A 14489-nucleotide genomic window follows, 5' to 3' on the forward strand; every position below is an offset into this window, starting at 1 on the left:
TTTGCACCCTCTCTAAAGCTTCCACATTCTTCCTACAATGAGGCGACCAGAACTGAACACAATATTCCAAGTGTGGTCTAACCAGGGTTTAAAAGAACTGCAGCATAACCATGCCACTCTTAAACTCAATTCCCCTGCCAATGAAAGCCAACACACCATACACCTTCTTAACAACCCTATCAACTTGGGTAGCGACATTGGGGATCTACTGACGTGGACCCCAAGATCCCTCGGTTCCTCCATACTGCCAAGAATCCTGCCATTAACCTTGTACTCTGCATTCAAATTAAACCTTTCAAAATGAATCACAGCCTGGTGAAGCTACAACACAGAATTACACGTCGATTGAACATAAAAGCACCATGATATACTCAGACTGAAGCAGTCACACAATCAACGTCAGATCAAAGCACTGCAGGTCTGCCACATCCAGTTGTGAAAAGTGGTTGATAATTAAAAATTCATGGCAGCAGGAAGCTCCATGAGCATTTGCAACTTTCAACCATGTGTGCCAAGTGGATGATTCATCTTGCCATAACCCTAAGGTCCCCAGCAATATGGATTCCAGCCTTGAGCCAATTCAATTTGCCCTGGGACAGTATCAAGGAACAACTGGGTACAGCAAAGACTATTGTTTTTGACATCACCACTGTAGTGCCAAAGATGAGCTCCAGAAGTAGCCATGCCACTAGCCAAGCTGATTCAGTACTGGTACAACACCAACAATGTTGAAATTTGCCCAGTTATGCCCTATCCACAAAAAGTAGAACAAATCCAATCTAGCCTTTACTGACCCATTGGCCTACTTTCAATCATGAACAAAATGACGTATGTGCCATCGATAATATTATCAAATGACATTTACTAAGCAATAACTTGTTCAATTATTTCCTTGACCAAGTTTATCATGATATCATAACACTTACTGAAGTTGATAATCAATGTTGAGGACTCCTGACTCCTCTGGCATGGATCTAATTAAAGGTTTTTGACCTGAAACATTATCTTTATTCCTTAAAGATACTGCCTGATCAACTGAACATTTCCAGCATTTTCCGTTTTTATTTCAGGTTTCCAGCAATTTTATTTTTGCATTTAATTTTCTCCATATTGACACAAATCTGTACTTATTTGGTATGCATTTTCGAATATTGTCTTTCTGCAAAATGACCATAAGACCATAAGGTATAGGAGCAGAAATTAGACCATTCTGCCCATCGAGTCTACTCTGCCATTCAATCATGGCAGATAAGTTCCTCACCCACATTCTCCTGCTTTCTCCCCGTAACCCTTGATCCCCTTGATAATCAAGAACCTATCTATCTCAGTCTTAAATGTACTCAAAGACCTGGCTTCCACAGCCTTCTATGGCAGTGAATTCCATAGATTCACCACCCTCTGTCTGAAGAAGTTTCTCCTTATCTCCATTCTAAAACATCTTCCCTTTACTCTAAGGCTGTGCCCTCAGGTCCTAGTCTCTCCTACCAATGGAAGCATCTTCCCAACATCCACTCTGTCCAGGCCATTCAGTATTCTGTAAGTTTCAGTTAGATCCCCCCTCATCCATCTAAACTCCAATGAGTATAGTCCCAGAGTCCTCAAACTTTCCTCATATGTTAAGCTTTCCATTCCTGGGACCATTCTCTTGAAACTCCTCTGAACCTGCTCCAGGGCCAGTACGTCCTTCCTGAGATATGGGGCCCAAAACTTGCACACAATACTCCAAATAGCCTGGACCAGCCTGACCAGGGCCTTATAAAGCCTCAGTAGTACATCCCTGCTTTTATATTCAAGTCCTCTCAAAATAAATGCCAACATTGCATTTGCCTTCCTGACTACTGACTCAATCTGCAAGTTTACCTTGAGAGAATCCTGGACTAGAACTCCCAAGTCTCTTTGCATTTCAGACTTCTGCATTTTCTCCCCATTTAGAAAACAGTCCATGCTTTTATTCTTCTTACCAAAGTGCATAACCTCATACTTTCCCACGTTGTACTCCATCTGCCACTTCTTTGCCCACTCTCCTAACCTATCCAAATCCTTCTGCAGCCTCCCCGCATCCTCAATACTACCTGTCCCTCTACCTATCTTTGTATCGTCTGCAAACTTAGCCAGAATGCCCACAGTTCCTTCATCTAGATCATTAATGTATAAAGTGAAAAGTTGTGGTCCCAACACTGACCCTTGTGGAACATCACTTGTCACCGGCTGCTATCCTGAGAAAGACCCTTTTATCCCCACTCTCTGCTTTCTGCCAGACAGCCAATCTTCTATTCATGCTAGCACCTTGCCTCTAACACCATGGGTCCTTATCTTACTCAGCAGCCTCCTGTGCAGTACCTTGTCAAAGGCCTTCTTGAAGTCCAGGTAGATAACATCAATTGTCTCTCCTTGGTCTACTCTGCTCACTAATTCCTCAAAGAATTCTAGCCGATTTGTCAGGCATGACCTCCCCTTGATGAAACCAAGGTGACTTTGCTCTATTTTACCATACACTTCCAAATATTCAGAAATCTCATCCTTCACAATGGACTCCAAAATCCTACCCACGACCGAGGTTAGGCTAATCAGCCTGTAATTTTCCGTCTTTTGCCTTACTGCCTTTTTAAACAGGGGTGTCACGTTAGCAATTTTCCAGTCCTCTGGGACCCTCCCTGACTCTAGCGATTCCTGAAAGATCACCACTAAAGCTTCCACTATCTCCTTTATAACTCTGGGGTGTAGTCCATCTGATCCAGATGATTTATCCACCTTCAGGCTAATCAGTTTTACTGGCACCTTTTCCTTGGTGATGGCCACCATACACAGCTCTGTCCCCTGACTCTCTTGAATTTTTGGGACATTACTCGTGTCTTCCACCGTGAAGACTGATGCCAGTAATTATTCAGTTCCTAGGCTAATTCCCTTGTTCCCCACTACTATCTCTCCAGCATCATTTTCCAGTGGTCCAATGTCCACTTTTGCCTCTCTTTTGTCCTTTATATATCTAAAGAAACTCTTACAGTATTCATTTATATTACTGGCTGGCTTACCCTCATATTTAATCTTATCCCTCCTTATTTCTTCTTTTTGTTGCCCTCTATTGGTCTTTGTAAGCTTCCCAGTCCTCTGGTTTCCCACTGCCCTTCGCCACATTATATGCTTTCTCTTTTGCTTTTATGCTATCCCTGACTTCCTAAGTCAGCCATGGTTGCCTCATCCTCCCTGTGCCATGCTTCTTTTTCCTAGGGATGAATTTTTGCTGTCTCCTGAATTACTCCCAGAAACTCCTGTCGTTGCTGTTCCACTGTCTTTCCTACTAGGCTCCTCTTCCAGTCAATTCTGCCCAGCTCCTCTGTCATACCTCTGTAGTCACCATTATTCAGCTGTAATACCATTACCTCTGATTCTATCTTCTCCCTCTCAAATTGCAGAGTAAATTCTCTCATATCATGATCACTGCCTCCTAAGGGTTCCTTCACTTTAAGCTCCCTTATCAAGTCTGCCTCATTGTACAACACTAAATCCAGTATTGCCTGTTCCCTTGTGGGCTCCACTACAAGCTGCTCCAAAAAGCCATCTCGTAGACATTCCACAAACTCCTTTTCTTGCAATCCACTACCAAAATGATTTTCCCAGTCCACCTGCATATTGAAATCCCCCATGATCACTGTGACTTTGCCTTTCTTATACACCTTTTCTATCTCCTGGTGTATCTTGTGCCCCAGCTCCTGGCTACTGTTTGGAGGCCTGCACACAACTCCAACTATCTTTCCAAGCTCCTCTTTACATCATGAACTGCCAATGACAGGATCACAAATAACAAAGTCCTCAACACAGCAATCTGTTCAGCAATGAATGCATTTGCTTACCACTTACGCTGGACAGGCTGTTTATCATGCATTGAGAATTCCAGAATGCTTCATTGCAAACTCCACTCTGTTAAGTAAATGGAGGAGAGAGTGATGCCCTTGACACTAAGGCAGAATTTTACCAAAATGGCATCAAGTTGTTCCATCAAAACTGGAAGCAATGGGAGTAAGGGGGAAAACTCTCCATTAGTTGGAATCATATTTAATACAAAATAAGATAGTTGTCGTTGTTGGAGGTCAATCATTTTGGCTCCCAGACATCTCTGTAGGAATTCCTCAGGGTAGGGATTCTGTGTTGAGTAACTCATCTCTTGTCTCCCCAAAGCCTGTCCATCATCTACAAGGTAAAAATCAGGAATGTGATGGAATACTCTTCACTTGCCTGGATGGGTACAGCTCCAACAACATTCAAGAAGCTTGACATCACCCAGGACAAGGCAGCCTGTTTTATTGACATCCATTCATCACCTTCAAGATTCAGTCACCTTCACTACCAATGCAAGTGGAAGCAGTGTTTACTATTAACAAGATGTTCTACAGTAACTCACCAAGGCTCACTCGATAGCACCTTCCAAATCCATGACCTCTACCACTTCAAAGGACGAGGGCAGCAGATGCTTGGAAACATAACTCATAGAGTTGTACAGTATGGAAACAGGCCCTTCGATCCAATTTGTCAATTGCGACCAGATATCTTAAATTAATCTAGTCCCATTTGCCAGCATTTGACCCATTTCCCTCTAAACCCTCTCTATTCATGTACCCATCCAAATGCCTTTTAAATGTTGTATTTGTACCAGCCTCTAGCACTTCCCCTGGAAGCTCATTCCATACACACATCACGCTCTGTGAAATAGGTGCTCCTTAGGTCCCTTTTATATCTTTCCCCTCTCAGCTTACGCCTATGCCCTCTAGTTTTGGACTCCCCTAACCAGGGGGAAATACCTTGGCTATTCATCCTATCGATGCCCTTCATGATTTTATAAACCTCTATAAGGTCACCCCTCAGCCTCCAATGCTCCAGGAAAAATAGCCCCAGTCTATTCAGCCTCTACCTCAAACACTCGAATCCCGGCAACATTGTTGTAAATCTTTTCTGCACTCTTTCATGTTTGACAACATCTTTCCTATAACAAGACCAAAAATAAATGCAGTATTCCAGAAGTTGTCTAACCTGTTCTACATAGCCGCAACATGACATCCCAACTCCTATACTCAATGCACTGACTGCCTGCAAGTTCCTCTCCAAACCACACACCATTCTGATGTGGAACTTATGTTTGGGTTAAAATCCTGGAGTTCACTTCCTTCCAGTGCTGTGGATGGCTCTACGCCTCGAGGACTGCAGTGGTTCAAGAAGACAGTTCAAAATTACCTTCCCCAGGGCAACAGCAACACCTACATCCCTTGAACATATAAAACAAAAATGAGACAGAGGTGCACCTTGCAAGTGCTTCAAAAAATATAGAAAAGACAGGTTTTTCTGGAATGGCCAGTGGATGTGGCGGGAGGAAGTTAAAGACAGAGACAGTGGTGCACAACAACAAAGAAAGGAACCTACAAGTTTGAAACAGATGCAATTCTGTTGAAGAAAGGTGTAAATTACAGTAGACTGTTATAACAGAACCATTCATAAGCAGTAATTCTTGTGTCCCATTTGTTCAGGAGCTCCAGATCAAGAATTAGTTGCTTCAGTCACTAATAATTATGCCAACTACCACAGATTATAAGTCTTCCCAGAACATTCACTCGCAAAGAATCTGTCATTGTGATTTACCAGCAGAATTTCAATTTTCATTGTGTGGCTAACACACAGAAAATAATAACAGATGGGATGACACAAATTTCTATCCTATTTCTGCATGTATTCTGCCAAACATGCACATTGAACGATGTCACAAATGGCATTTTTTTTCAAATTCAGCAAGATTAAATCATACACATTAAAATAATATATTGAAACATCTGCTGAGTTTGAGACATGATGGAATTAGCTTACAAAAATAGAATTTACATTTACTTGTGTCAGTCTCCTGATGAATTTGTATGAATTTCCTGTTGGAATTACATAATATCTCGCCATCTGTCGACTTCCTGGTCCATGTAACGTATCATATAAAAAGCTTGCACTGCAGTTAATCTTGTCCAGAAGCGATATGAACTGACAACTCATTCAATATTTTTCCATTCAATTTTGCATGCCAATTTAGTTCAAAAGTTAACCTAAATTATTTAATACATTCAATACATATAGTGTACTGTGTATTCATGCTTTACGTTGAGTAATGTTTCATTTCATTGTTGTTAAAATATTTAATAATTAACACTTTTTGTTCTGTAATGTGCTGGTTTGTGAATGCTATCTGTTGACACTATTGAGACAACTATTATGACAAAAAAACAATTGTATTGGGATACAGAGAATTAGCAGCATAAAGAAACATAAGTTTTATTATTGATCAACTGGTAAAATTTCCTTCTCCAGTTCTCCCCTTGCAAGTGAAACATAAAGATGCTAAATCTATTAACTGATTCGTCAGGGGCAATTAATTACAGACAGGAGAAAGTTGGGGCCAAACTAATGGACATGGCAGCAGTGAAGTGATGAAACATAAAAGATTATTAGGAAAAACAGGGAATGTTAAAGTGAAATCTGACAACGTGACAGGAATATAAGGAACCGCAAGATGAGAACTAGCTGCAATAGTAAAGGTAGCCCAGGAAAAGTCCTTCTTTGATTTACAAATTATTTTATGATTCATCTCAGTGAAATCACTGTATTCATTCAAACTAAATAAATGAAATGCGAAATGTTAGCCCTAGATGAAACTGCGGTGTCAACTAAGATAAATGCAATAATATTTGCAATATTTCAAATCAGCACCTAATGGGTTTACAGTCAAGGAATTTTGCAGCTGAAATGTGCACATCAGCTGCATCACAAAAGCATCCGATACTTTAAATTTTTTTTGCATCTGCAACAAAGCATGATGTCTGCAGACTGTATTTTTTATATGTGTAATTTCAAGGCAAATTTCTCATAACCTGATTCAAGGTCAGCAAGTGCTATGTCTCTCTAAGGGGCCTCGAATATGGTGAAGAAGTATATAGCTCCACATATAAAGAGATGCCTAAAACCTGACTGGGTGCTGTGAAACAAGTATTTTTTGATTGATTCCTGGAAATTAAATAATGCATTTCCTGTGACAACTCCAGCTGGTTAAATGGTTAGTACAACTGCGTCAATCTTTCTGGATAACAAAATCACTCTTTTTACAAACTTTCATTATAAACACAAAAGACATTCATACTATAATCAATCCTTTGTATTTCCAAGGCAGCCTCTCTCTGAAGTAAAGACACACTTGATAAATTACTACAGGAAGAAAAAAAATTCTAAAACATTTTGCTTTCTTCATTTGGATAAACAAACCAAATGAATACTATTATAACCTCAGGCCAGACACATCTTGAATTTGTCACTAGGACAAAGTGAAGACAGTTTTTAAAATTTTCAGTATAAACAGAAACACAGGTCAGTAATCTGTTGTACTTTTATTTGTTTTTCTCAACGGCATCTCTGAAGTAACAAGTTAAGCACTTTAATTAGATTTTCCTCAACCTTTCAAACTTTATCGCAAGAAGCTAGTGAAATTAATGCTTGATTTGTTTAGAAATAATTTGATATAATACTGCCATAACCAACAGAATTCATGTTTCTAGCAACACTACATGATTCATAATGACAGATGTTGAGGGGTTCTGGACACACTACCATCATCAGACTGTGTCTACATAGAAATTGTAGGCAGTTATTAACTGCATTCAGTTGACAATTTGATAGCTCGGGAAAGGATATCAATTCCAACCCTAGGCTTTCAAATGAAGCTCAAACCTCTGAGCAAAAAATTAATAGAGGATACAAAATAATTTCAGAGGTAATGTTAATCATGCAGGAAATAAGTGATTTTTAATGTTTAAATTAGAAAATTTCATTCAGCTCAAAAATATTTGAGTTTGTGACAAGAAAACTGGATGAACTAAAGTTTCTGAAATTACTTAAATAGTTCAGTTTCTGATATTGTTACATTTTCTTCATTACTTCTAAATTCAGGATGCTTGTTGCTGCTTTACTATCATGAAATTTGAGCTATTTATTCAACAGACAGTCTCACTCCAGAGCATAATGCTTGAATTGTGACTAAAAGTGTACGCAACTGCACTATTTTTAGTGCCTAACTGAACCAACATTCTAAGCAACCGTCTATGTTATTATGAGAATTACGAACAGTTGGAAAGTCAAACCAATGGTTGCACAATTCCACTCGTCAAAGCCTTGCAGACTTATCCTGTCCTCAACCACCTGTTTTCTACACCAAAACAAATGTTCAATCCTTATCACTTTTTTGTGTTAAGGACCAACACTGGAGTAGTGTGGTGCTTATTATACAAAGAGGTAAGAGTTGGGAATTTTGTTAAGTATTTTCAAATATTAAGTGTGCTACGAATAGTTTGTAAAAGCAATAGTACAATTGTTTTGAAGATTGTCAGTTTGAAGGAGGCAACTGTGAGTGTGTTTGCATCTAAAATCAAGATTTGTATTTTAACATTTTAAAATGTGGATCCCCTTTTAAAAACCTCATTAAGCAGCTAAGCCACATGAGTTTTCATGAGTTGACAGCAACTCAAATTAGGTCAACACTTTAAAACAGTGTGTTGCTGAATTTAAATAATTACTCATACTGTTGAATTAATTTGCTTACAAGTGTGCACAGTAAATTCTTTATGACCGCTTAAGGTACGAACACTGAACAATGTTTACAGTTGCTGAAATGAAGTGTTTACCAGGAGTTCATAAAGGCTCCCATATCAAATTGAACATGGTCCTCATTAACTTCTTTTTCCAGTAGGCCAAAGCTTAGTGAAGAATATATTCAGCCAGTCTTGGATGTGAACCATTTATAGCAAGATGGTGAACAGGCATGACACAGGAACGGGAGGCTTTCACTGTGAAAGACTGTCTTACGTGGCTTGATCAGTTTAAGTCCTGGGCCAAACAAAGGTCCTCTGCAGCACTCACACGTAGTTGCACTGTCATACAAAATTTAAAAATAAGTGTTAGATGAAATGCACATATAAATTGACACAAAACTCTTTTTCTTTCATGTGGATGACAGCATCATGAGAAGTAACAGGATTTATTCCTCAACTTCCCCTCTTTAACTCAATAAATGTTTCAACACATTTTTTCTGTGGAAAAAAGAATGTTTTATTAATTAGAGTTGTCTGCATAATTCTGCAGCTGTGCTGTGCATTTCACAATACGTTCTATGTTAAGTTGCACCTTTCAATCAACCTTTTTGTGCTAGTTTTTTTCCACATTTTTGTCAGTGAGCTACGTGATTTAGAAACAATGATAGAGAGCATACTGGAACTATTTTAAACAGTAATGCATTCGATGTTTTCCAAGATCGAATGCCAATTTTTCATATTTATTAACAATTAAACAAATACAATCTTAATCAAAGAAAACATTTCCAAAAATGCGTCTTAAAGACTACCAAAGAAACTGATGAAGCACCCCGTTCAATGAGTACCACTCTTTATTTTATGAACTTGGTGTTAATATACAAGGAAAGGGATGTCTGCACTGCTGACTGGAAATTTCCTATGTTGTACACCTAGAGTCAGCATTGGGCATCACTACCATGAAATAGGGTCCATAACTACCCGGTTAGGAGCTGATCAAACCACTCTTCCAGCACTGCCGACTCCACAATATGGAGGACATTAAAATAGGGATGGCCTGAGGTGAAATTTCAGCCTTAGGTCATGTCTGAGGATGCACTGCTGAATTAGTCACAGGGCGCACACAAGTAATTGAGAGCAGGTTAGATAACATAAATAGACCCTTCTGTTACAGGAACAAAGATTTGGCAGATAGCAGGCACAGGAATGGAATCTCTCTTGTATGATTTCCACACAGCAGGTAAGCGTCTGGAGTAGATTAAGAAGTTTTATACTTAAATACAATCTTGGTTGGGGTGATCTAAACCTACAGTTAAAAAGACAGGTTTGCACTTGTATAACAACTTTCATGACCTCTGAATGCTCCAAAGTACTTTACAGTCAAAGAGATATTTTTGAAATGTGTTCACTTTTGTAATGTTGGAAAAATGGCAGCCAATTTGTACACAAGAAGCTCTCACAAACAACAAAATAAAGGGCTGCTAGAAACTGAGCCTCAGCTGACATGGCTACATATACTACACAGAAGATAGAACATAGTTTTTCCAGACAATTCGGATTGCGTATTAAAGGGATCTTCCCAAAGTTTACCAGAAATTTCCAGTTCAAGAATTTGACTATTTGCTAATAAGGATGGTTTAAGTTTAAAATGCAAAATGTTTTCAAAATAAAATTCACATTCAAAAACCTAATTATTAATTCCTAAACAAGCAGACCAAGATGGATCATCCATTCGGCACTTTTGGCTAAAGATTGTTGCGAATGCCTCAGTTTTGGCTTTTGCACTGGTGTGCTGGGCTCGCCATCAATGAGGATGGGGATATTGTAGCAGGACTGCAGAGCTCAGATCTGCAAGGTGGTCACATGGTGGAATTCTTCTATTAGCAGATGGATGCTCCATTGTGGCAGAAGGCCACTGGCTGCCTCGAGACAGCTTCTTGGGAGGCCATTGATGCCTGATGTGAACATTCAAATCAGGAACAGGAACGGGGTCACTTGATCACTTTAGCTTGTCTCAGCCATTCAATAAGGTAATGGTTTGTCTAATTTTGCTCCATTTTTCTGCCTGCTACCAATAACCTTTCACTTCCTTGTTAGTCAAGAATTTATTTACCGCTACCTTAAACATATTTAATGACTCTACCTCCACTGTTCTCCGGGGAGGAGAGTTCCAAAGAGTAATAATCCTCTGAAAGAAAGAAAATCTTTGTCTTAAACAGAATAGCCCCTATTTTTAAACTGTCACCCCTAGCTCTAAACTCTTCCACAACAGAAACTTCCTTTTAGAATCCATCCTGTCAAGATCTCTCAGGATCATAAACGTTTCTATAAGGTCATTTATCATTCTTCTAAACTCTGACAGATACATGCCTGGCCTGTCCAACCTTTCTTTACAGGATAGCCAAACCCCTGCCCTTCTGGCCCCATCTCACATATCAGTTGAGTGAACATTCTCAGAACTGCTCCTAACATATTTATATACTTTCTTAAAAAACAATGGAAGCTAAAACTGAACACAGTAATCCAGATGTGGTCTCATCAATGCCCTGCACAACTGTTGCAAAGCATCCAAACTGTTATATTCCATTCTCCTTACAATAAACAAAAATGTTCAATTTGCCTACCTAATCACTTGCCCATTATGTATGTAAACGAACTTTATGTGACTCATGTACCAGCACATCTAGAAACTCTGGCAGAGTTCTACAATCTCTTTCCATTTAAATAAGATACTGATTTTCTGTTCTTCCTGCCAAAGTGGATGAGTTCACATTTTCCTCAGTTATATTCCATCGCAAAATTTTCCCCGTTCACTTAATATACGTCAGTCCTTTTCACAACTTACTTTCTGGCCTATCTTTAAGCCATCATGAAATTTAGCAAGAATATATTCGGTCCCTTCATCCAAGTCATCGATGTAGATTGTAAAAGGTTGAAGCCCAGCACTGATCCCTGTGGCACTCCATTCGTCATTTTTTGTCACCCTTTATGCCTATTCCATGATAGGTAACTTGCCTTCTTTAAATAACGCTCTCTTCTCAAGTTGGAAGGGTCATTGAGCTGCACCTTCAGCAGCAGGTTATCCTGCAGAGGGCCCTGTCTCCACAATGATAGCCTGACAAAATAACTAGACCTTTTTGTGTACAATTTCATAACTCAAGTGCTTGCCTCCATATTGAGATGTTTCACATCACCTCTCATGATGGGCTGCCAGAAGGAAAACATGCATACCCTTTTACTTGGCCTGTCCACTGGTGGGGCAGCACTGGGATCAGTGACTGACATCCTGCCACAACCACACCCGAGGTTCCTAACCCAGGACTGAGGCCACTTCAAGATCTTAACCCAGCTGAAAGGTCCAGTCCTGTGGTTGGGGTGATTTGACCAGAAATTCTCACCCATTCCCCTCAGCCTCATTCATCAATAAGTACATTATACACAGATGCACCACTTTTAAATAACAACATTTTGGGTCACCATCCTTTAAAGTGCAGCAGGATTTCAGCCAGGCTAATATCTAACATCTTAACTCTATTTCTCTCTAAAGATGCTGCCTGACCTGCTGAGTATTAACAGCACATAATGTTTCCTTTCAAAATTTGAATCGTGGCAGCTGAAGCATCAGGTATAAATGGCAGCTGAAATACTTGTTAATTTTCAACTGCAAATATGCATGCAAGACACTCTTGATGAAACACTATTACATATAGAAATTTGTCTTGAATTACATTGTAAGAAAGGATTTACATAAAAGATAGGAGTTTCAGTGTGTGTTTAAAAAAACACAGGCACTTTTAATATACTAACTACTGACCCCATGGTTTTGAATCACAAAAGATGGAGAGGGTGATACAGCCAGGGAGGGAATCAAGATGTGATTGTGTCGGAATTCTCGTGTCATTTTGACAAAATGCGGAATTAGTAGGAATTAGATAGCGATTCTACTTTCTAGAATGTCTGTCTTTTGACGAAAATCTCAAGAAAAGCCATTCAAAAGAAATTTAACCGATTGGTTCGTCTAGATACCTCTTTTGTAAGCTGTGTCAAAGCTAGATTGCCTGTTACTGCTTTTTGCTGCAAATGGCTCTCTGTAAATTAACCTTTTTGGGAGTTTAGTTTGTATCAGAGTGTCTGCGGGTAACTTCATTATCAGAAGTAATATAGATATTACATGACAGTAAACCAATTTATCATTTGTCTATGAAATACTATCCCAGATTATTCTGTACCACAGTCTAGCTCCAGTTCAAAAGTTGAGCCTGGGTTTGTCGATGGGTATTGAATTCTACATTGGACATGAGAAAATATAACTGGAGAAGCCTGAATAATAAAAGGCACCATTGACCTGTGTATCAAGCAGCCTTATGAAAGGATTAGCGCTAGAACTGTAAACTGTAAGTGAAAACTGAACCCATTACCTGAAACTGATGTAAACTGATCTACTTACTTGTTAAGTATATCTTGTACCTCTTTAGGAATGTTTGTGTACTGCTGAATTAAGTGGCCCTTGGAGAAAGTAACAGCAGCTAGGTCAGTCAGTCGTTGTGGTTGGTTCCGAGCATTTTCTTCCCAGAACATAGGATGTATATAATTATTCTCCAAACGCAATTGCTTTAACTTGAGTTGAAGGAGGTCATTTGGCAATGTTGTCAGCTCATTTCCTGCAATGTTTAAAAACTGAAGTTTTCTGGAATAACAGGAGTTTTACACAAAAGTCAATTATTAAAATGTATGCTCTATTTTCATGACGAGATTATTGTTAAAGTTACTTGTTAACATTAATATATAGAAGATATTACAGAAGTGTAAATTCACTGCTTTCAAATAAATAACAAGTTCAATTACCTCACAAAAACATGAAAAATAAATATTTCGTTGAAAATACTGCGCAATGAGAATTAATTGTTTAAGTGCAGAAAATAAGCTGACGTTTCTTTATGTCATTGAATTTACTACAAGATAAAGATATAAAGGAAAATAGCTTTTACATCACCCTTAGATTCTAGAAACAGAAAGCCAAGTCACAAAAATGTGCAGAGTTTACAGACAAAACTGGACCATTCAGATCAGCTGGTTTTATTGGTCTTTTTGCTCCTACACATGCTCCTCCAATCTTCATTTAATCTTATCAGCATTTCCGTTTTCTCTTTCACATACAACTTAAATGGATCTATGCTACCTACCTTGGCCACATCATACAAGCCGATCTGACATTACTTTAGAGTACACACACAAACGCGCATAGCAAAGTTAAAAAAGTTTGCACACTTTGTGATCTGGGGCTATATTAATAGCAATAACAAATTTTTGGTTCAAAGGCACAGAAGATTAAGAACTTAATATTTCTGGCAAAAATGTGTTCAGGATACATTGGGAAGGGAAAACATGGAGATTGGGCTGAAGTAGTGATCAATGCTACCCATTATAGCATTTGATGTAGTTGAGGGGTCAAAGACAAAGCCTATTTTGATAGGATCAAAGAATTATACAGAGGTGTCATTACCCCACTAGGCATAAAGGGAGAAACTAAAAGGTACTAAATCAAATGGTGTAGGAAAGGCAAATGATGCATCTGTGGACCCCACCTATCCCAAAAAGCTTCAAGGGTACCAAGGAACTAACCTCCTTCTTTCATATCAAAAACAACAAAAACTGACCACTGGGAGCAGTGTCGAAATAACAAAAAAATCAATAAAGGGAGAAACTAATTGGGGGGGGGGCACTAAATTATTTTTGTGTTGGAGGGGGTGATGATGAATCCCAGTCCCCGTGATGCCGAAATATCCAGAAAAGCTTCAAGGGTAACCGTAGACACCATGTGCTCTCTCTATAAAGACACTCGAGCACAAGTGTTACATGAAACCAGCTTTCATTATTATTTTAGAAATC

General features: G+C 39.0%; 1 protein-coding gene across 4 annotated transcripts in view; it reads right to left on the minus strand.

Moving 5' to 3' along the window:
- Positions 1-8619: 8619 nt before the first annotated feature.
- LOC109917213 (leucine-rich repeat-containing protein 63-like) overlaps positions 8620-14489 on the minus strand; it is a 29888-nt gene continuing 24018 nt past the window's right edge. For all 4 annotated transcript variants that reach the window (XM_048602898.1, XM_048602900.1, XM_048602899.1 and 1 more), the window contains 2 exons: positions 13048-13287; positions 8620-8942 (listed from right to left, as the gene is read on the minus strand). In XM_048602898.1, the coding sequence (XP_048458855.1) occupies positions 8786-8942; positions 13048-13287 (397 nt within the window). In that variant the 3' untranslated portion in view covers positions 8620-8785. The remainder of the gene's footprint in view (positions 8943-13047; positions 13288-14489) is intronic.

This window comes from Rhincodon typus, chromosome 11, assembly GCF_021869965.1.
Source record: "Rhincodon typus isolate 14 chromosome 11, sRhiTyp1.1, whole genome shotgun sequence".
In the NCBI taxonomy this organism is placed as follows: domain Eukaryota; kingdom Metazoa; phylum Chordata; class Chondrichthyes; order Orectolobiformes; family Rhincodontidae; genus Rhincodon; species Rhincodon typus.